We start from the raw sequence: 22,884 nt of genomic DNA on the forward strand, positions 1-22,884 counted from the left end.
GCCTTTTGGACCACCACTACTCTGCCTTTCTCGTGTCTGATTTTTCATCTCTCTAGGGAGTCTTCAGTGTCTATTGGTAATTTTGAAAGGTTTCTTGAGACGACCAAGACATTGGACATTGGCCTCATTCAGGATGATGCAAACCTTGATGCACCACGCAGACAACCCTAGGTTGATGTCCCGCCAATGAGTTTTGATCTTGTTGTTGATGTAGAGTAGGTCCAGGCTGATGACTTACTATTCCAGCCTATACTGATGCACAAGCTCCACCTTCTACTGCCACTAGCCAGTCCCCAAGCTCATCCCGAGACACCCCTTCATCAGGGTCCACTACTGTTCCTCTAGCCGGAGCCGAGAAACTGGAGACACAGATGGCCACTTTGCTGCAGCACATGAGGCCATGGATGCTGTGTTTGATTGAAGAGTATAAGGCGAGAATGGAGAGAAAGATTCAGGTGGTCCAAGAGCGCCTAGATGCTTTTGATTTGGGGGTTTTTGGTAGGCCTGCCCCTGCTATTGATGTGACTACCTTCCAGACGGAGTTGGCTACCCTCCGTGCTAAGGTTGATGCCTTTCTAGCCCCTACTGAGACTGCACCAGAGGCTACCCCTATAGTGGTGGATTATACTATGATGATGATTGCCCTATTTTGCTATTCTATGCAACCACCAGATTCTTCCCGTGCTGGTGTGAAGTGCCACCGCTTAGACCCTACTTCTTATGCTGATGAAGATTGCAGATTGAAGAAGAAGGAGCGCCAGTAGTTTGCGGTGGCCCAGAGCGTGTCTATACCTAATGAGGAGATGAGACAACATCGGGCCCGTGAGGTGGATGTTTGCCCATCTAGCATTAAGAGCACTCCTAATGGTGCTCCTATAGTTGGTGATGCTGCTAGTGATGGCGTCACCTGTGTTGATCCAGCGGCCTTCAGGAAATCAGACCCACTCGCTTCTTGAGAGGTCTTCAGCGCATTTGCGCCATAGGTTTGATTCACCCTATGCCTTACATTTGATTTGTTCATTAACGACAATTGTACCTTACTTTATAGGTGGTGGGGTAAATGTATTGGGTGTGATAGGATGAAGTCTAACTAACCCAACTCATAATCCTCTTTTGAGGTTTTCTTGCTTGTGTTCTCCCCCCCCCCAAATGTTTGTTTACTTTTATGTTGAACCGGCATGTTTAGGAATCTATGTGTAGGGGTAAGTAGAAAAATGAATGCATGATGGCATAAAGAGCATGAGATTGATACCTGTCCAAAAGTTTTGAAATGTGCTAGATCTATAGGTTTGACCTCATGACTTAAGATAAAACTTGAGTTGGGTAATCTAATAATATAATAATGAAACAATGTGCCAAGTGTGTGTGTGAAAAGTTTGAATGTTCATAAAGTATGTGACAATCTAGAACTTTCCACGCTGGTCTTACTAAGATAATCTAGGCTAGAAGCTCGAAAATGATCATAGGCCCTTGTTCTAATAAGTCCACTTAGACCTAAAATTATCCAACCAAATGAAATAAATTGTCGATCTGATCCAAATGTTTGAGCCTATCGTAGACCACTTCTTTCAATACACCTAATTCGCCTTCCCTAAAATAATTGTTTTGGCGTTGGTCCCTCCTGGGACATGTGCACCTTGACTTAGGCCAAAAGCCTAAGTTTAGAGTGGATAATTCAAAATTTTACCTTGATCTTGGCCCCGGTCCGACATCGGAGATTGTGCACCTAAACTCATGCAAAATATATAGGTTGAGGGTGTCTATGAAAAAGGAAAATGATTGGAAAGGGGTATGAAAAGAGTTTTGTGTGGAAGAAAGAAAAAATGAAAAATATAGAAAAAGATGTGACTTTGTCTAAAAGAAGAAAAAAGATGAATGACTAGAGTGCTGAAAGAAACAAAGAGAAATGGAGTAAAAGAAACCAAAGAAAAGTGAAGAATATGAGCCTTAAAGTCAAAAGTCACATTTGTATTGAAATTAGTTAAGGGAAAGAGCAGAAAATAAAAAGATGCCAAGAATTGGTTGAGAAAAGTGGTAAAAAGCTATCGTAATATCAAGGAGGGCAGAGAGTCACTAAAAAGTACCCAAATGTACCCTACCTAACTCTGGGCCTATATTACAAGCTCAAAAAGTCCTATAGTGATCCTAGCGACTACTTTCGAGAGTTTAAGCAGTGAAAATAAGGGCAAGCCTATGGTATTGAGAACTAACTGTAGTTGAAGTCACTTTTGAGCGTAAGTGTTGAATGAATCCTTAAACTTGAAATTCATATCTCTTTTGTGTGAAAGTATTTCTTTTGAAGTGAGGGCACTAGTTACATTGTTAGAGAGTTGGTACCTTGGTTATTGTAAAATGTGTATGTTGTGGTGTCTATTGGTCGATCTATGTCATGTTTGATCCACATAACTTAGAGTGTTGAGTCTAGATGAAAAGATTTGCACTAATGTGATGAAATTGAATGAGAAAGCCACGTGATTGCTTGAGTTTGTATGTCTACTTCTACATAAGAGTCGTTTAGAGTGTTAGTGTGTCGCTTTAGGACAAGCAACAAATCTAAGTTGACGGTATTAATATACCATGGGTTTACGGTATTTTTTATTCGTTTCAGTTTGAATTTGTGTGCATTTTGAGCTATTTTGTTATTAGGAACAATGCTGTATGTGTAATTTTGGAAGGAAATACGCTTGGATGCGGTAGATGGATATGAGAGATGAAAAAGTGCAAAAGTAGCCACAAACAGAGTGACCTACGGACCGTAGGTCCAACGATGATCCGTGGATGGGCATTCATAGGTCCTGGTCTTGTTGTTGAAGTTTCACTACTTAGTCCCGGAATGTCAAGACGGACAGTAGTCCAGTCCACAGACCGTAGGTGATGCATCAAAGGTGGAACATCAAGTAAGTCTGACCAAGTGTGGAACCACGGAGCAGACAACAGACCGTAGGTGGACCCATGGTCCGTTCTGGACGTACATCATTAATGATCTAAGAGTTTAAGGTTCCAGTACCTGATGAAAGGTTTTAAGTGTTGAACCACGGAGGGTGACATACGGACCGTAGGTCGACCCACGGTCCGTAGGTTGTGCGCTCAACAGAAGCCGTGTTCAAGCAGTTTATTTCCTTATTTTGTTTCCTATTTTATTTAGGAGTTGTTTTCTATAAATAGGAGTTATAATCCTCGTTTTTGGTGGTTAGACATTATAGTAAACTCTTAGTTTTTGGTGTTTTGGGAATTCACCTGCAAACTTTAGCAATTTGATTTCTGAAATTCTTTTAATACAAATTTCACTTTGAATTTCAATTGTAGATTTCGTGTTTTGTCAATTCGACTTGTAAGTTCATGAATTCTTCTTATCTACTTGTTACTTAATCAACAATTTGTTTCTTGCTTACAAAAAAAAACTATGTTTACTTTTCTCGGAAATAGGTAGACTAAACGGGATATAATAGTGAGTTAAGTTTAAGTCTAAACCATATTTCTCGTGGGATCGACCTCAACCTACAAGTTGGGTTGTTTATTTGACAACAATCGATTACACTTCTTTAATAGAGGTGTAATTTCAGTGTATCACTCGCCTCCATGTCCATTCATCATAGTAAGAACGTGGGGAATCGCCTCTTGTTCAAGTCTAGGGAGTTTGGGAATTCACCTCATATCCTTACATATGGAGGTCAAGGGTAATCACTTCTAGCCTTATCATATATTAAGCATTTTAGTCTAGATTAATTTTAGGTGAGCAATCCTTTCAACCTACAATTATTTATGTGAGTAGACCTTTCACATTCAAACATTCATTCTTATCAATTCATCATAGGAAGTATCCCTTCCACATCATAACATCAATCAATCAATAATTCATAGCCTAAGCTTTACTTTCAAAACAATACATCTCAGGATCATCATATAGGCTGCACAATCAAACAATTAACTTCATATTCTTTATATATGCTTCAATCATAGGCAATTATAGTCATAAATCATCAATCCTAAAAGGAGATATCTAGCCCATAGAGTTTCCCTAACATGGCATCAAACCCACATATCAATCCAACCCTAAAATCATAGGATAGGCATGGGTACATGTAATTTAATGCTAAATACATGCAACTCTATCAATTAAATCATAAATAATCATAATCCACTCAATTGGATCAACATTCATCAAAACCCACAACAATGGAAGAAACCCTAACTAGAATTGGGGAATTCTTCTTCAAATTGTCAACATTCATCATACGGTAGTCACAAAACCGAAAAAATCTTGAATATTGAGAGACTTGATCTTGACCTAGCTTCAATTTCCCTTCTTCTTCTTCCACCTTCTAGAGAGAGAATATTTGACAGAGAATTTGGGTTTTCTTTTTGGATTTGAGAGAATGACTTGAATTAGGGATTTTTGGGGTTATAAATACTTATATAGGTGGTCTCGTTATAGGAAAAATGAACCAAATTGATTTAATTAAAATAGAAAAAGACCCATATACCGCTAAAATAACTACCAGCTCTCGATCCACAGATCCCTGACTGATGGACCATCGACTAACCTACGGTTTGCCCTGGTCAGTCATGGTTTGATGATCAAAGATTGGTTTTCTGAGGATTTGACCTATGGGCCTTCGACCACGGACAGTGGTCTGACCGACGGTCCATTGGCCAGAATGTGGTCCTGGACTTTTGGTACTATTTTGGGGAGGCCAACCCACAACCGTCCTACGATATGTGGTTCGACCCATTGGCCATGGTTGGCCTTCTTGGATAGCTCCCTGCAGTTATGCAATTTGCCTAATGACATCCAACTAAAATCCGGGTTGTTACAACATTTGAGGCTAGATTGAGGGCCACGATCCACGGACACTGGACCACAGATCATGGTCTGACCTACGGTACATAGGTCGGCCCGTGGGTCGTGCCTTTATTCAATTTTTTGGGTGGAGTTGAGGTGACCAACAATGGACACCACCTACAATTCGTGGTTCAACCTACAATTCGTAGGTGGCCTCCATCGGTGGCATCTGTAACTTTTGAAAATCTGCAATTTGGCCATTCTCAAATCTGAGGTGTTACACCTATAGAATATACAGACTATAATAACATGTCATTAAAATTATTTATCTTAAACTGTAACCAAATAGGAAGGTGTAGCTAGTCTCATCACACAATGTCAAAACAAACAATCAGGGAACCCAATTAGTAGAAGCTCGAACGTTACTACCAATTCTCCCACTGATAAAAATGGCCATCAATTGGCGGGCCTTCCAAGTGGCTCAAATGAAGAGAAGTAGAGACGTAAACAAAATAAGAATAGAAGGTCGCTTGAAAATCATCCTAATGGGGGTATATCTAAAGCTATCATATTTTGAACTTGATAAAATCCTTGAATTTCTCTTAACTATATCTGACATGTTTTGTTAGTATAAAAAATCGGAAGATCAAGAACTTAAGTGAGACAGATTTGGATAGTTCTACAGTTAAAAAGTGTAGAAGAGATTATGTAAATTATGATGACGATATCATTGAAGAACCGGTTAATCAAACTTTGGGATAAGAAAAGGTTAGTGATAAATATAAATAGAAGCAGCTAAAGATTGATTCTTTAAAAGATTTGGCTTAGCTAAAAATTCAGAAAGCCATTCTTGGATGTGACATTAAAGAATCCCTTAAGAGGAAATAGAGTGAATGCTAGAATCTTAAGACACAACCTCCCCCCACATATTATATATTAAATATGTGATAACACTGTAAGAAATAAAAGAAAGCAAGGTCTCCAAGTTCGTGGGTAAAAATATTAGTTGAAGTAGAGCCAGTGAAGGGACTGATAGAAAATGGACAGCGAGTTAGACAAAATCTAGATTACACTGCTACAGCCACTTCAAGCTCTTCTAAAGTGTCTTCTTCACATAAGAACCGACTAAAAAGTGACATTTTACGATTGATAAATTTTATAGCTAGACAAAAAAAAAATTCTAATCTTATTTAGTAACAAATTATTATAAAATTCTATTACCTACAAAAAATATAAAAAAGGTTAATGATGAAGTTCGTTGCTAATTAAAACTATATACAATGCAACCAAAGTTGTCTAATGTTAACAAATGCAAGTCCTATAAATGGAATACAACAAGCCATCTCAAAGGCTAAAGACTAGCAAACATATATAGAGTAGGAGAAAGGCTGGTCCAGGACGCCCAAAGCTCACCCCGTCTCCGATATCCAAAAGTTGCAAAACATGGCACGATCGATCACGGCCGGTGGTAGCTGGTACTATGACCTGCATCTCGAAAATATGCATAGTTTATCATAAGTACCAAAACAAAGGGACTCAGTATGCATCAAAGGCCGACTGAGAAGGAACAGATAAAACAATCTGAAAAGAGAGAATTTAGACAAACAGAGATCAAAACAGATATGAAAAGAAGCACATGAGCATACCTAAAGTAAATCTAAGTATAGCTAAACAAAACCAAACTAGACTCCCATAATCCTAAAAGTTACACTTTTACGCAGGTTTAAATAAAATCCGAACAGACCCCATAAGCCTCACAGCTGACAAATAGAAGTCAAAACAGATATGAAAAGAAGCACACAAGCATAACTAAAGTAAATCTAAGTATAGCTAAACAAAACCAAACTAGACTCCCATAATCCTGAAAGTTATACTTTTACGCAGGTTTAAATAAAATCCGAACAGACCCCATAAGCCTGACAGGTACACATAATAGCTAAGACTACAAGAATGAAAAGTAAACCAAATCTGGATAAAAAAACATTAGTCAGGCTAAATGTCTAAATAACCACGTATTCAAGAACCAGTGAACTCCCAGCCCAGGTCGCAAGAGTGACTATTAATCCAGGACGCCCAGTGAGAGAGTCCACTCTCAGGAGCATTGATACTTCCAAACTTACACCTCAATTAACATATATAAATTGTAGAAGTCAATGTGGTTAAGGTAGATCCCACAGAGAATTTCATTATAGAAATGATTTCACTATCGCATTTTACTCAAATGTCGTTATTATTTCTTAAAGAAACAATTACGGAAAGTAAAATTGGGTTTAGCTATAAAGCTCTAGTAACCAAGATTGTTAACTAAAATATAATGCATCAATTAAAAGAATATCAGTTCTAAAGTTCTTTTGATAATTAAATGAAACTAGGATTGTTTTCCCCATAACGTTGCATCTAATGTTCTTCCGTATTTGAGTTTCACGCAATTTGTCTCTAGAAAATACAAGCGAGCTAAATATATTTCATACTTCTTAGTCTATTCAGATAATTTGCACTCAAGTCCTGTCGGTCCCAAAGTGTTAAACGTTTAACCCTCGCTTACAATAGTGTTAAAGTTCTTTTCTCTCGAACTTGAACTTTGACTCTATTTCTTAGGTTAATTTAGCTTTTTCCTAACTATCATTTTTCTCTCGAACAAATTATAGATACAGGCTCACCATAATGCGTGCACTCATAAGAATATATGAATAACGAAAGCTAAATTATATTTTGCAAATGTAAATCGCCTTCCACTCATTTTACGAAAATACACTTAAATTTATGTCATAGATCCCACAATACCAATTGTGGTATTTAGCCACAATACTTATTCAGAGAGTATACTAACCATATCATTAGAATATAATGAAAACATGACGATAAAAATACTTACAAAAATAAGCAAATTGTTACGCACTTTGATAATTCAAGAACCGGAAATTCAACTTCCTAACTTAATTCGATGTTTAATCTTCAACTCCAAAAGCTAAGAATATTTGAAAACATGTTCTTTGTTCCAGATGTGATGAGATACAACATAAAAAAGACCTAATTAAATCAAATAAAGTGTTTTAAAAAGAGTCATACTCGAAGTAGGACTGAACTGTCGGACCCTTCACGACTGCTTCCACGACCCATCAATGGCTTCACGGTATGTGAAGCCCTTCGTGGTCTTCACTTGGACTCACCCAAAACATATTTTTCAAGACTTGTACAATGTATCCTCACCACGGACACCACCACGCCTTGTGACAATGACGACGATTTGTGTAGTTGTCCGTGGTCTTCACTTGATAATTCCCTCTTGAACTTTCCAATGCCCGTTCACTGTATCATTACCACAGACACCACCACGACCTGTGACAATGAACATGGTCTGTGTAGTTGTCCGTGTTCTTAACTTGGTCAATTCCTCTTTCAACTTTTCATTGCCCATTCACTGGCTCATCTTCACGACTCGGGCCACGGACCGTTGTAAGGATCACAGCCCGTGAGGTTGTTCATGGTCGTCACTTGGTTTAATTCTCGTTCAGTTCTTCCAACCCTCAACAATGGTTTAACTCCATGATCATCTCCACGTTCAGTAGTGAAGACCACTGCCCGTAAGGTCGTCCGTGGTCTTAACTTCCACTTTCACTAAATATTCAAGCGTTGCCCATTCACCTTAAATGCAGGTCCTTCTTGACCTTCAACTACTATGGCACCATTTGTGAACATTCTTGTCACTCTAAACAGTCCTGACAATTTAGATTTGAGCTTTCCTGGAAAGAGTCTAAGTCCTGAGTTCTATTGTAACACCAGTCTCCCACTCTAAACTCCCAATTCAGGAGTTAGGCATCATGTCATTTCTTCAACTTTTCGTTGCATATGGCTGAACTTTCATGAGATTTGAACCTGAATTCATCCACTTCATTTAACTGCTCTACTCTTTCTTTTGAGGTCTTTGTCCAGTCCAGATTTAAAGCTTTCAATGCCCAGAATGTTTTATGTTCCAATTCATTTGTAGATGGCAAGATATACCAAAAACTAGTTGATACGGAGACATACCGATTGGTGTTTTATAGGCGGTACGATATGCCTATAGTGCGTCATCAAGCTTTCGAGACCAATCAGTTCTATTAGCATTCACTGTCTTGGCCAAGATGCTTTTGATTTCCCGATTGACACTTCAACCTGGCCACTCGTTTGGGGATGATACGGAGTTGCTACTTTGTGTTTCACTCCATACATGCTCAATGCAGCTGAAAAACACTGGTTGTAAAAGTGGGATCCCCCATCGCTAATAATAGCCTGAGAAGTAACTAATCTCGCAAAGATGTAGCATTTCAAGTAATGAACAACGGTTTTTCCTTCATTCTTTGGATGTGCAACAACCTTCACCGATTTGGAAACATAATTTACAGCCACCAATATATACTTATTACCAAACAAACTCACAAATGGGCCTATGAAATCTATTCCTCAAACATCAAATAGCTCAACTTCTAAAATGGGTGTAAGAGGTAACTCATGTCTTTTGGACACTCCACCTTGTTTCTGACATTGACTGCACTTCTTAACAAACTCATGAGAATCTTTGTAGAGAGACGGACAGTAGTACACACTTCGTAGAACTTTAGAAGTTGTACGTACACACCACCATGATGACTTCCAACCGGTGAAGCATGACAAGCATGGAGAATTTCAATAGCTTCTTTTTTTGGAACACATCTTCTAATGATATGGTCAGTATACTCTCTGAATAAGTATGGTTCATCCCAAAAGTACTTCTTAACATCAAACAATAACCTCTTTTGTTGGTAGAAGTTCAGTTCATCCGGCATTAATCCATACACTACATAATTGGCACAATCAGCATACCAAAGAGGTTGGTTGAGAGTTACCGTGAATACCTGCTCATCGGGAAAAACATCATTTATGTCGATCTCTAGCTCATCATTCACCTTGCCTTCCAATCTTGATAAGTGGTATGCCACCTAATTTTCACAACCTCTTCTATCTTTGACCTCAAAGTCGAATTCTTGCAACGAAAGTACCTACCTTATCAATCTTGGCTTGGCATCCTTCTTTGCCATCAGTTAACACAATGCAACATGATCAGTGTGAAAAATCACTTTAATACCTAGCAAGTATTCTTGGAACTTCTCAAACGAATAAACTACCGCAAGTAACTCTTGTTATTTAACTATATAGTTACGTTGAGCAGTGTTTAGAGTTTTGCTTGCGTAGTAAAAGGGGTGAAAAAGTTTGTTGCATTTTTGACCCAATACAACACCTAATGTTATGCTGCTTGCAGAGCACATTACTTCAAAATCAGGACTAATGATGATCGGTGTGGAAACTATTTTTTCTTTCAAGCACTTGAAAGCTACCATGCAAGCATCATCAAAGTGGAATTTCACCTTCTTTTCCAAGATTTTGCATAGAGGACTTGCAATCTTTGAGAAGTCTTTGATGAACCTCCGGTAAAAACCGGCATGTCCCAAGAAACAACAAACACACTTCACTGAAATTGGTGGTGGAAACTTCTCAATCACTTCAATCTTTGCTTTGTCAACCTCCAGCCCCTTTTGTGACACTTTGTGACCAAGAACTATACCTTTCTTAACCATGAAATGACATTTTTCACAATTTAGGACTAAATTTGTGTCCACACATCTTTGGAGAACTTGTGCTCAGTGCTCTAAACATGCTTAAAAAGTGTCACCCACAACCGAGAAGTTATCCATAAATACTTCCATTGAATCCTCCACCTTGTCAGTAAAAATACATGACATGCAACGTTGAAATGTAGCCAGAGCATTACATAATCCAAACAACATCTATTTTAAGGCAAAAGTACCATATGGGCTCGTAAATGTTGTTTTCTCTTGGTCTTCGGGAGAAATGAAATCTGGTTATAACTGAAATACCCATCCAAAAAGCAATACCAACCTCTCTCGGAGAGTCGATCAAACATTTGATCTATAAAGGGCATGGGAAAGTGATCCTTTTCAACCCAGGAATTTAACTTCCCCTAATCCATGCATACTCTTTACCCGGTCAACGATCTCATAGATACAAGCTCCTTTTTTTCATCTGGGACTACCGTGATGCCTCCTTTTTTTGGTACACATTGTACCGAACTTACCCATTTACTATCCACAATAGGGTAGATCACACCTTCGTCCAACTACTTTATTATCTCCTTTTTAACTACCTCTTGCATCAGTGGGTTCAATCTCCGCTGATGTTCAACACTTGGCTTACAATCACTATCAAGTTGAATTTTGTGAGTGCAAATACCGGGAGATATGCGCACTATGTCAGCTATAGTCCACCCTATAGCTTTGATATGCCTTCTCAACACCTCAAGGAGTAATTTTATTTGCCAATCAAGCAAATCAGCTACAATGATCATCGGTAAGGTGTTATTTTTCCCCAATAAAGCATATCGGAGATAGGAGGGAAGTACTTTCAACACTAGATTTTGTGATTCTTATGTTAATGGGTTTAAGGGAGGACTTTCTCGATTTATTATATCAATGTCCTACTTCAACAGAGTCTTTCAATACCCCTACACTTGATAGAGCTGCTACTACCTTTTCATAGACTTGAATTTCAAACTCATCATAGTTAGCAAGCACAGCTTCAAGTAGCTCACTCATACACATTAAATGGATCACACTAGACACCGCCTCATCAATAACATCAACAGTGGAGACCACATGAATATCACTTAGGTGTTTCATTGACTTACATACATTAAAGGTTACTTCATCTTCATTCACCAGAAACATCAATTCTCCACTCTCAACATCCATCTACACTCTTCTGTTTTCCAAGAACGGTCTTCCCACAATGATGGGAATTTTAGCGTCTATTTCACAATCGACAATGACAAAATCAGCCGGGAAAATAAATCGGTCAACCTTTACCAAGATGTCATATAGTATCCCCACAGGATGTTTAATTGATTGATCCACCATCAAGAGTCTCATTGTTATGGTTTTCGATTCCCCCAACCCAAGATGTCTATATATCGCATATGGCATTAGGTTGATGCTTGCTCCCTAATTGCATAGGGCTTTAGCAAATTGGAGCATGCAGATGGTGTAAGGGATGGTGAATGCTCCGGGATCTTCTCTCTTTTTGATCAACTCCTTAGACATAATTACACTACAACTATTGGAGACTTTGATTGTCTCAAAATCCAAGCTCCTTTCTTTGTGACTAACTCCTTCAGTAACTTGGCATACTTCGGCATTTCCAACAATGATTCCATTAGAAGCAGATTAATTGATAATGTCTTGAACACCAATAAAAACTTCTTAAACTTCTCATACTTATTCTTGTTCTTTAGACGTTGACAAAATAGAGGAGTATTTTGGGTAAAGATTGCATAACTTTTGGGCTTTGATTGTGTTTCTTCATATCCTTTTGTGGTCCATTGGCAATGGTTTGATGGATAGGTGCCTCTTCTTCCTCCATCCCTTTCTCTTCTTCATGCATTTGAGCTTCTTCATTTCCCGTCACATAGCCTATTGCTACCTTTCCACTTCGAGTAACCACAACCAGCTCTCCATTATCAGTTTTTATTATTATTTTTGGTGTCCATTGTGCTGAAAGTGAACTCAACTGACCTTCAAGTATCTTCATTACATCTCTGTGAGAGTTCACTTTATTGTTCAATGATGAAAAGTTGGATTTAATCCCTTTTAACAAGTCATCTGAACCTTTGACTTTATCAAGGATGCGTGATAGCAAATCGTTCACCTGTGGACTACTTGCACTCATTCTCGATTTTGGGCTCTCACCTCTGTGAGTGTGGTACTCTTCATGGTCCTCCCTTTTCCAATAGTCACTTTGTTTGGCCCAATCTTGATAGTATCTTCCTTGTTCTTCCCCCCCTATGATAGTTCCAACCTTGATTCCCGCCCCGCTGTAAATAGCGTGGGTGGAAGCTCTCCTCGTATGTTTTGGAGTTCCAACCTTGATTCTCCCCCGGCCTTTAATAACCGGAGGAAGAACCCTCCTCAACTCTAAACACTCCACTTGTTCCCTTGGGATTTTCCACATTCTCCATCATATGCTCTTGTAATAGCTCCATTTTGGTCAAGATCTTCTTGATTTTTTCATCCCTCTCTCTTTCCTTATCAAGTTATTCTTGTTTCCTTCTAAAACAAAAAGGGGAGACTTGATCCTCTTGCATGTACCACGCTTGATTTATTTTTGTCATATCATCAAGAAGAAATGAAGCCACCTCAAATGATTGCAACATTATACCCCCTCACACCAATCGATCAGCCACCCCTTTGTTAACCTAATAAAGACTCCGGTAAAAATATTAGAGTACTAAATCGTTTGGTAGCCCACGAGTTGGGAATTGAAGTAAGAGATTCTTAAACCTCACCCATGTTTCATGGATAGGTTCACCATCCCATCGCTTGAAACCTTTAATGTCGTCTCTAAGATTCATCATCCTTGATGGGGAAAGAATCCTGTATTGAATGCTATAATCAACTCCTTCCATGACGTGATGGAATTGTTTGGTAACTCGGCCAACCACTTGCTAGCCTACCCCATCAAATATAGTGGAAATAACCGAAGTCGGATTGACTCTTGTGACACATTTTTGAATGACAATTGGATGCACACCTTAGTAAAACTTCTTACATGCTCATGTGGGTCTTCATGTGCTAGCCCTCTATAGAGTCCTCGCATTTGGAGGAGATGAAGAGTTTTGCTAGTGACCTCAAATCTTGCATTCCCATTAGCTTGTTGTATGTAAATTGCACCCATTTCATCTGAATGAGATGGTCTGTAAACACTATTGATATCATCGATACCGTCCTGATGACCTGCTTGACTACAATTCACCTCTTCCTCACTTATTTTTACTTCTATGTAGTCCAACCAACACTAAACAATGCAGCCTAAGCCAATTCAACTATAGCCAACCAATTCACAAATCAAATCTTCGATCAAAGAATTCTAAATAATGCTACTCTCCGGCAGTAGCGCCATTTTGATTAAAGTTTCAAATAAAATTCATCCATTTCTATGTGTCAACGATCCCTAGTGAGTATATAACCAAATTAAGTGAGTTGGGGTTGATCTCACTAAGAGTAACTTTTCCTTCTAATTCAATTATAAAAGTATGACAACAATCTCTTCAACTGAACACTTACTATACCTTTTTGGTTTAAGCTTCAAATTTCAAGTTATAATTATCAATCCAATTCAACACTTAACACGAAATGATCAAATATTGAGGTAACACTTGGGGAATTGACCAACCAATTATTGAATTCAATTTAGTGGATGAACATTGATGCTCACATTGAAATAAATTGTTGTGGGTAGGTTGGACTATATGTAAAGTAATTTTCTCTCGAACAATTACCTTATCTTTGTCGAATTATCTCAAACTTCAACACTTAACGGAAGATGCCCATCCCTCTGTAATGACTCATAAAATGAATAGGCGTAACTAGAGCCTAACGAGTTTGGTTGTGAATTTTTTATGGGGTTTGATGTTGTAGATTGTTGACCCGAGCAACGGTTGAGTAGTTTAGGGGTTAAACCTCAAGGTACGACTCCCCAAGGACCACCCTAGGGGTCCTTGAGGAGGACCCTAAGCCTAAACACTAAGACCCCAAGAAAACCAAAAAGCTAGAAATTTGGGATGACCTATGGTTGGGGACCTACACCCCATAGGTTCATCCATACCCCGTGGATGACCTCCGTGGGTCAAGGCCCCCAAAACCAAGTAGCAGCCATGAACCATGAAGTGCCAACATGGCCGGTGGACCCACCCATGGTTTGTGGGTAGGGTTTCATTGGTCAAGACTGCAATGTTGTCAAGGAATCAACCAAGGTGAGGGTCTTTTGGTAAATTCATTTTAAGTTGAGTATAGTTAGTGGACAGTTATAATTGGTTATTTAAAGTATTTTGAGGATTTTTTGTAGCGACCCTTTTTAAGGAGACCTAACTTTTACTTGCGACATTCAAAAGCAATTAACGAGGGCATACTGATTATAATCTAGTAGAGGGATTAGATTCATAATGACCTCCAAAAATTAATAAGGCAACGGTAAATCGACATGCGACTCATGTCTATTGTTGAATACGAACAAAAGTTTCTAAGGCTCTCTCGCTATGGTGGTGGTATTATTATAGAGGAAAAAGATTATGAGATTTGGCCAAAAAGGAAAGCTTAGTCCCCGATTTATTGGACCTTATGAGATACTTGAAATGGTTGGACAAATTTCATATAAATTAGCTTTTCCACCGGAGTTAGAGAAGATCCACAATGTCTTTCATGTTTCTATGATCAGAAGATATTGTATTGATCCATCGCATGTTCTTCCAGTTGAATCTATTGAGGTTAATCTTGACATGACGTATAATGAAGAACCTATCCGAATTGAATCTCGAGAAGTAAAGCAACTTAGAAACAAGAGAATCCCCTTAGTAAAGGTACTTTGAAGTAACCATTCTGGAAAAAAAGCTACCTGGGAAAGAGAAGAAGACATGAGGACCTAATATCCGCGCTTGTTAAGCCCCAGTCTTGTAGTATATTAAATTTACCACTAATTTTGAATGATTGTGTGAAGCATGAACCACCTAGTTTGGGTACTCGGAAGTTGGTAATATTCTTTTTATATCATTTTTACTACTGTGAGGACAATATATATGCATAAAATCCTCATGAGTTTTTGGCTTATATTATTTCGGAAAGGTCGCTATAAGTGTTGGTATCACAGTCTAGGTTTGTGGTGGTAGGACTTTTGCTGTGAATTACTTGTATACTTGTTCGCCTTTGAAAAAGGTTTTATTTGGATTATTTGTTCACCTACATGGTTTAAAATATTTTTTTATCGTATGTAGAGTGCACATGCATCATGTACACATCCCTAATGGAATGTGATCTTCACTTTTGAAGGAATTAAGTTGTGTCCTCTTCTTCTCACCGACCTATGGAACCTGATCGTGAAGGTTCGGGTACCTCTGTTCCCCAACCTCATGCATTAGAAGAGGTTGGAGAACCTTTCTCGAATCAATATGTTCCCCACACTAGTTGATCTGAGGTGGGAAACCATTAGGGTGTAAGAGCTGGTTCAAATCCTCGCATGAGCCATGGTACTCAAGCCATGAATCCTCCTTTTCAACAAATGGCTGAATTCTTCCACCACATGGCTGAATCAATGCATGATCCCAACGTGATTAACTTTGAGAAAATGAGGAAAATGGGTGGAACGGAGTTTGAAGGCACCGTTGATCCCACTGATGTTGAACAATGGCTGGAGCGCATGGAGAGGGTATTTGAGCAGTTAGAGTGTTCAGTTGTTGCAAAATTTAAGTATGCTATTTCACTATTACAAAATGATGCTTACGATTGGTGGGTAAGTGTTCTAAATGACATGGTAAAACCTCCTGTTCTTACTTGAGATGATTTTCTTAAGGAATTTCGTATGAAGTATGTCCCACCTGCTTATTGTGATGCAAAGAAAATTGAGTTTTTGAATCTAAGGCAACGCGGCATGTCTATTACTGAATACGAACAAAAGTTTCTAAGGCTCTCTCGCTATGCTGGTGGTATTATTAAAGACGAAAAAGATTATGAGATTTGGCAAAAAAGGAAAGCTTAGTCCCCGATTTATTGGATCTTATGGGATACTTGAAAGAGTTGGACCAATTGCATATAAATGAGCTTTGCCACTGGAGTTAGAGAGGATCCATAATGTCTTTCATGTTTCTATGGTTAAAAGATATCGTTCTAATCCATCACATGTTCTTCCAGTTTAATCTATTGAGGTTAATTCTGACTTGACGTTTAATGAAGAACCTATCCGAATTGAATCTCGAGAAGTAAAGCAACTTAGAAACAAGAGAATCCCCTTAGTAAAGGTACTTTGGAGGAACCATTTTGGAAAAAAAGCTACGTGGGAAAGAGAAGAAGACATGAGGACCCAGTATCCGCACTTGTTCTGGGACTAGTGTCTGGTAAATTTCGAGACGAAATTTATTTAAGGGCGAGAGAGTTCTAACACCCCTAAATATTAACCAAGAGTCGCATGTCGATTTACCGTTGCTTAATTACTACAATATGTTTTATTCTCATTTTGGGAACTTGAAATTTTGTGATAATTGAAAACTTGCTTAACATAAATTGTTATTGTAAATCAAGGTATTTTATGGGGGTATTTGCGTATTTATCTAATTATACTTACTTATACATTGGAAGTGTGGGTATAAAGTACCTAAATATAGTTATATATGTATGCTTTTTGGGCAGCCATCTATTTGTTTGGGCAGCCCCTTTTGGTGACATCTGCCCACGTGACTAGGATAACTTTTGTAGCTATATATCTTTACACCTTCTTTGATTGAATTCATTTTCCCTCAAGTCTAAGAACATTATAACATTATTTAAAAAGTTGTTCTTCAAAATCAAGAGAAACTAAGTGCTTTTGGCTGGAATCGGACACACACACTTCCTTTTGGTAAGTGACGAAATCTACTTTGAGCTGGGTTGTGTTTGGTATATTAGTCATATCTCATTCAAATAAACTTAGCTTACAGTGAATAGATATGTTTTGGAAAGATAATTCGTAGACCTACAGATGTAATGTTTATGTAAAATTCTAATTTAGCTGTTATGGATACGAAATAAGGGACGCAACATATGACAAGTTCTGTCCAGATTCTAGAATTAGAAATCTTGTACGTTCAACTGTTAGTGTTTAGAATATATCTTTTTATACAAAGCGTATTTTGCGGTGATTCTTGATTTTTTACAAGCTTAAGAGATGTACCTACATCTTTTATGAAGGATATAAATTCCATTTTGGCCGTTTTCTGTTTCAAATCTAAGTTACAACATGAGGGACTAGGCTGTCCAGAATTACTGTTTTGGGAGCATAGTGGTATTTGTACAGGGTAAGCTTACTTGTGATGATAATTTTGTTTTACATCAACATTATTGAACTGATAGGAATTAAAGAAGTTGTTTAATTGTATTTTTAAGGTTGTATTTACTCGTGAACAAGTTGAGGACCTTGAAACATTGGTTGGTCTACGGTCTGAACTCGCGAAGTTGTGTTGGACTGTTTCTTTGCTAAAGCACTGAGGTTTGTGTATAAACTTCTACTCTTTTTCACTGCTGGTATATCTGAAAGTTTATCTTGGTACCTTGGTTACCTCTTGCCACTTTGCATTCTCATGTTGGTATCCTTTAAGACATTAAAGACGCTTGTGTAACTGGGCCACTTGTAAGGATTGTTTGATCACTTGGCACTCTTGTTGGGAACTTGTCCTTCTTGTGGCTGTGACTTTGCCACTATTGGCATGCCTCTTGATTCGGATCATTTACCATCTTGACTATGGATTTTTAGTCCGTCTTAAGAATGAAAGTTGTCAATTTTACGTACGAATTAAAAAACCATTTTTAATATGGTTCTTACTTCTCTTGATAATTGGGTTTTGATCCATCTTGATACCTTCTTGTGCTTGGTGTGACGACATGATGTATATATTGGGCGAGCCTTGTTGTTGAATCTCTTTGAAGTTGGTGCTATGAGCGTTCTTGACATTTGGATCTTTAAATATCGAACTTGATACTCTTTATATATTGTTTACTTGATTTATTTAGTATGTTCGAGTATGCTGCCCATGACTTGACAAAGTTAACTTGGTGAATCTGATGGCTCTGAACCTATAGTTTTTACACCACTAAGTTATATGCTTAGCGATAGTTGTTTCTATCGTTGGGAATGAACGAGTGGATGCATGAAGCTGGCCATTGGTGATGGAAATTTTGAGAGTCTTAAGGAAGATCGCATTTGCATATAGGCATCTATATTTTGTATAAAGCTTGGGACTTGTACATGATCTATGTTTTGTATATTTACATGAAATTTTATGGACTAATTTGATCATGTCACCATGGGTTATAATCTAAGTATGGCTCTATGTTTTGTTCTTTTGGGGTGTGTAAGCCTAAGTCTTGTAGTATATTAAATTTAGTACTAATTTTGAATGATTGTGTGAAGCATGAACCACCTAGTTTGGGTACTCGGAAGTTGATAATATTCTTTTTATATCATTTTTACTAGTGTGAGGACTATATATATGCATAAAAATCTCGTGAGTTGTTGGCTTATATTATTTCGGATGGAAAAGCCTTTCACAAATCTTCTGTAGTATCCTGCTAAGCCTAAGAAACTTCTTACCTCGGTTGGACTTTTGGGAGGTCTCCATTCAACAACTCACGAGATTTTTATGCACATATATTGTCCTCACACTAGTAAAAATTATATAAAAAGAATATTACCAACTTCTGAGTACCCAAACTAGGTGGTTCATGTTTCACACAGTCATTCACAATTAGTGGTAAATTTAATATACTACAAGACTTGGGCTTACATACCCCAAAAGAACTAAACATAGAGCCATACTTATATTACAACCCATGGTCACATGACCAAATTAGTCCTCAAAATTTCATGTAAATATACAACACATAGATCATGTACATGTCCCAAGGTTTATACAAAATATAGATGCCTATATGCAAATGTGATCTTCCTGAAGGTTCTCAAAATTTCCATCACCAATGGCCAGCTTCATGCATCCACTCGATCATTCCCTACGATAGAAACAACTATTGCTAAGCATATAGCTTAGTGGTGTAAAAACTCTAGGTTCAGAGCCATCAAATTCACCAAGTTAACTTTCTCACGTCATGGGCAATATACTCGAACATACTAAATAAATCAAGTAAACAATATATAAAGAGTATCAAGTTCAATATTTAAAGATCCAAATATCAAGAATGCTCATAGCACCAATTTCGAAGAGATTCAAAAAACAAGGCTCGTCCAATATATACATCATGTCGTCACACCAAGCACAAGCAGGTATCAAGAAGGGTCAAAACTCAATAATCAAGAGAACCAAGAACCATATTAAAAATGGCTTTCTAGTCGTACGTAAAATGGAGAACTTCAATTCTTAAGACAGACTAAAAATCCATAGTCAAGATGGTAAATGATCCGAATCAAGAGGCATGCCAATAGTGACAAAGTAATAAGAAACATACTAGTAGTCCTGAACTTGTTCACGAGTATATACAACCTTAAAAATACAATTAAATAACTTCTTTAACTCCTATCAGCTCAATAATGTTTCTGTAAAACAGGATTATCATCACAAGTAAGCTTACCCTGTACAAATACCAATATGCTCCCAAAACAGTAATTCTGGCCAGCCTATTACTTCATGTCGTACCTTAAATTTGATATAGAAAACGGCCAAAATGGAATTTATATCCTTCATAAAAGTTGTAGGTACATCTCTTAAGCTTGTAAATAATCAAGAATCACCGCAAAATACGCTTTGTACAAAAAGATATATTCTAAACACTAACAGTTGAACGTACAAGATTTCTAATTCCAGAATCTGGACAGAACTTGTCATATGTTGCGTCCCTTATTTCGTATCCATAATAGCTAAATTAGAATTTTACATTAACATAAGAGTTGTTGGTGTATGAATTATCTTTCCAAAGCATATGTGTTCACTGTAAACTAAGTTCTTTGGAATGAGATATGCATAAAATACCAAACACTACCCAGCTCAGAAGCAGATTTCGTCACTTACCAAAAGGAACTGTGTGTTTGGATTTCAGCCAAAAGGACATAGTTTTTCTCTTTATTTTGAAGAACAACTGTTTAGCTAATGTTATAATGTTCTTAGACTTGATGAAAAATGAATTCAATCAAAGGAGCTGTAAAGATATATAGCTACAAAAGTTATCCTTGTCACATGGGCAGATGTCACTAAAAGGGGCTGCCCAAACAAATAGATGGCTGCCAAAAAAACATACATATATAACTATATTTATGTACTTTATACCCACACTTCCAATGTATAAGTAACTATAATTAGATAATTATGCAAATACCCCCATACAATACCTTAATTTACAATAACAATTTATGTTAAGCAAGTTTTCAATTATTACAAAACTTCAAGTTCCCAAAATGAGAATAAAACATATTTTAGTAATTAAGCAACTGTAAATCTACATGCGACTCTTGGTTAATATTTAGGGGTGTTACATTTTTAAAGTATTAAAACACATTTACAACTCATTATTTAAAAACCCAAAATACAAACTTCCCCTCTCCTCTCAAAAGTTCTTTCTATGGAAACCTCCATTGGGGGTGAAGGATTCAAGCTCTAAAGGTCAAGTCTTCATCTTTTTCAAGGGATTTTCGTGGAGTTCTTCCATATAAGGTATGGTGGTCTTCATCTTTGACTTAGTTTCTTTCAAGGAGCTAATTTCAAAAGTGATTTTAAATTCTTCCAAAAACCCTAGTTTTCAATCTTTGCAAGGGTTCAATTCCAAATCATTTTCAAAAGGTTTCATATGATGATTTAAGATGGAATTTTTGAATTAAGATGATTTCTCCTATGAACCCATGTTTACCTCCAAAACCCTAAATTAGAAGTATGTGAATTGGGTTGATTGATCATGAATGGATGTTGAATTGTTTATGTTTATATTGAATTAATTATTGAATCGTTTTAATTTCCTTATCTATTGTAGTATCTTAAATTTTTGGGTTGATGTTGGTTCATAGACTTGAAAGGCAAGTTCATAAAGGATCTATGTATGAATATGATGTGAAGTATATATGAGTGATCTTAATGAAAATGTTATGATTATGTTTAGAATGTAATAGAGCTATGATTGAAAGCATATTCTCAATTAACACTTATGAATGATGATGAGAGAATGTGTAGGGTTTTTTCCTATGTAATGTATACCTTGAATTGGTAGGCTTATGCATCCCATTCTTGTATAAGTCAAAGTAATGTGATTATTGTATCTTGAATTGGTGGGCTAAGGCATCCTTTTCTTGTATTAATGAATGTGATCTTGAATGAAGCATCTTGAATTGGTAGGCTAAGACATCCTCTTCCTGTATAATGAATGTGTCTTGACTTAATGAATATGAATCGATAGGCTTATGGCATTCCTTTCATAAAAGACTTATGAATGTGTCTTGACTTGATGAATATGAATCGATAGGCCAATGTCATTCCTTTCATGAATGAATGATGAAGTATTCTAGGCTATATCTTGAACCGGTAGACCTAGTGTTGGTAGCCCATCATGATGAGTATAGAAACTAATGTGATGATAAACCTTGAATCAGTAGACCTAGTGTTGGTAGCCCTTTCATGTGTGAAATGATGAACCTTGTATCGGTAGACCCAATGTTGGTGGCCCTTCTTGAGGATTCAATGAGCTATCCATGTAATATACCATGAATCGATAGTCTTATGACGTTCCTTTGATGTATAATGATGTGTCTTGGGAATATAGGTTAATGGTATTCCTCTTGAGTACAATAATGTTAATGACAATGAAATACTCTATGGGAATGAAGGCTAAGCGGCGAGTGGATATGGTAAGATGGAAACTCTCCCAATGTTAGGCTAGGTTTTCAATGAACATCTTCCTATCCCATAACTATGTGCCCACATAGGATATTATCTAGTGGATTCCATCCAAGCTAAAATATTACATGTCCTAACTTAGGTAAGTAGACCACATATATACGGTGTGGGGCTATATGACACCGGATTCCAAGGTTTGTTCTCATGGTCTATGTCGATTAATGCCTATTCCATTCATGTGAGATGTGCATTATGGTTTCTTGAGGAGTTCTATGAAGTGTGGTTGGTTGTATGGGATGCCATCTATGCATTGTATGAGTAGGCTTTGAGATGGTCATGGTGAGTTCTCTAAGGTCTTAATGACTAATGTATGAAGTGCTCTAAATGACGTTAATGAAAAATGATGACTCTTATATGCTAAATGTAATGATGCATGTTATACTTGGATTGTATTATGAGTTACTTCCTTGTCATGTCTTATGAAATGTTTATATCTCTTATGTATAAGTATTGTGTAAAGATGGAAAGGATTATTGATAAGTTCACTTTTGGTAGCCTTAATGTGGTATCTAGTGTGGATTGTGGTATCAGACGCTATTCATACATTGCACAAGGTATGGATTGGGGTTACTTGAGGTGAAATCTTAATGTGATTAAAAGGCTT

At 37.4% G+C, this 22,884-nt stretch overlaps 1 protein-coding gene and 1 non-coding gene across 2 annotated transcripts; one reads left to right on the forward strand and one right to left on the reverse strand.

The window, feature by feature from the left end:
* Positions 1-8,890: 8,890 nt before the first annotated feature.
* On the reverse strand, positions 8,891-11,165 carry LOC125837442 (uncharacterized). The gene is made up of 4 exons (XM_049516561.1): positions 10,965-11,165; positions 10,138-10,368; positions 9,295-9,657; positions 8,891-9,139 (listed from the first exon to the last, which is right to left on the reverse strand). The coding sequence occupies exons 1-4, from the start codon at positions 11,163-11,165 to the stop codon at positions 8,891-8,893; spliced, it is 1,044 nt and encodes a 347-aa protein (XP_049372518.1).
* Positions 11,166-13,113: 1,948 nt separating this feature from the next.
* Positions 13,114-13,220, forward strand: LOC125837459 (small nucleolar RNA R71). Its single transcript, XR_007443525.1, has one exon. It is a non-coding gene; the product is annotated as a small nucleolar RNA R71 (small nucleolar RNA).
* Positions 13,221-22,884: the final 9,664 nt, after the last annotated feature.

This window comes from Solanum verrucosum, unplaced genomic scaffold, assembly GCF_900185275.1.
Source record: "Solanum verrucosum unplaced genomic scaffold, falcon-dt-bn FXZP01000147.1, whole genome shotgun sequence".
Taxonomy (NCBI): Eukaryota; Viridiplantae; Streptophyta; class Magnoliopsida; order Solanales; family Solanaceae; genus Solanum; species Solanum verrucosum.

Coding starts and splice junctions, on each gene's coding strand:
- LOC125837442 (XM_049516561.1), bottom strand. CDS start 11,165: ATGATCATTGTAGCTGATTTGCTTGATTGGCAAATAAAATTACTCCTT. Junction 10,369..10,964: donor TGAACCCACTGATGCAAGAG/GTAGTTAAAAAG, acceptor TTCATGGTTAAG/AAAGGTATAGTTCTTGGTCA. Junction 9,140..9,294: donor CAGTCAATGTCAGAAACAAG/GTGGAGTGTCCA, acceptor AAATCGGTGAAG/GTTGTTGCACATCCAAAGAA.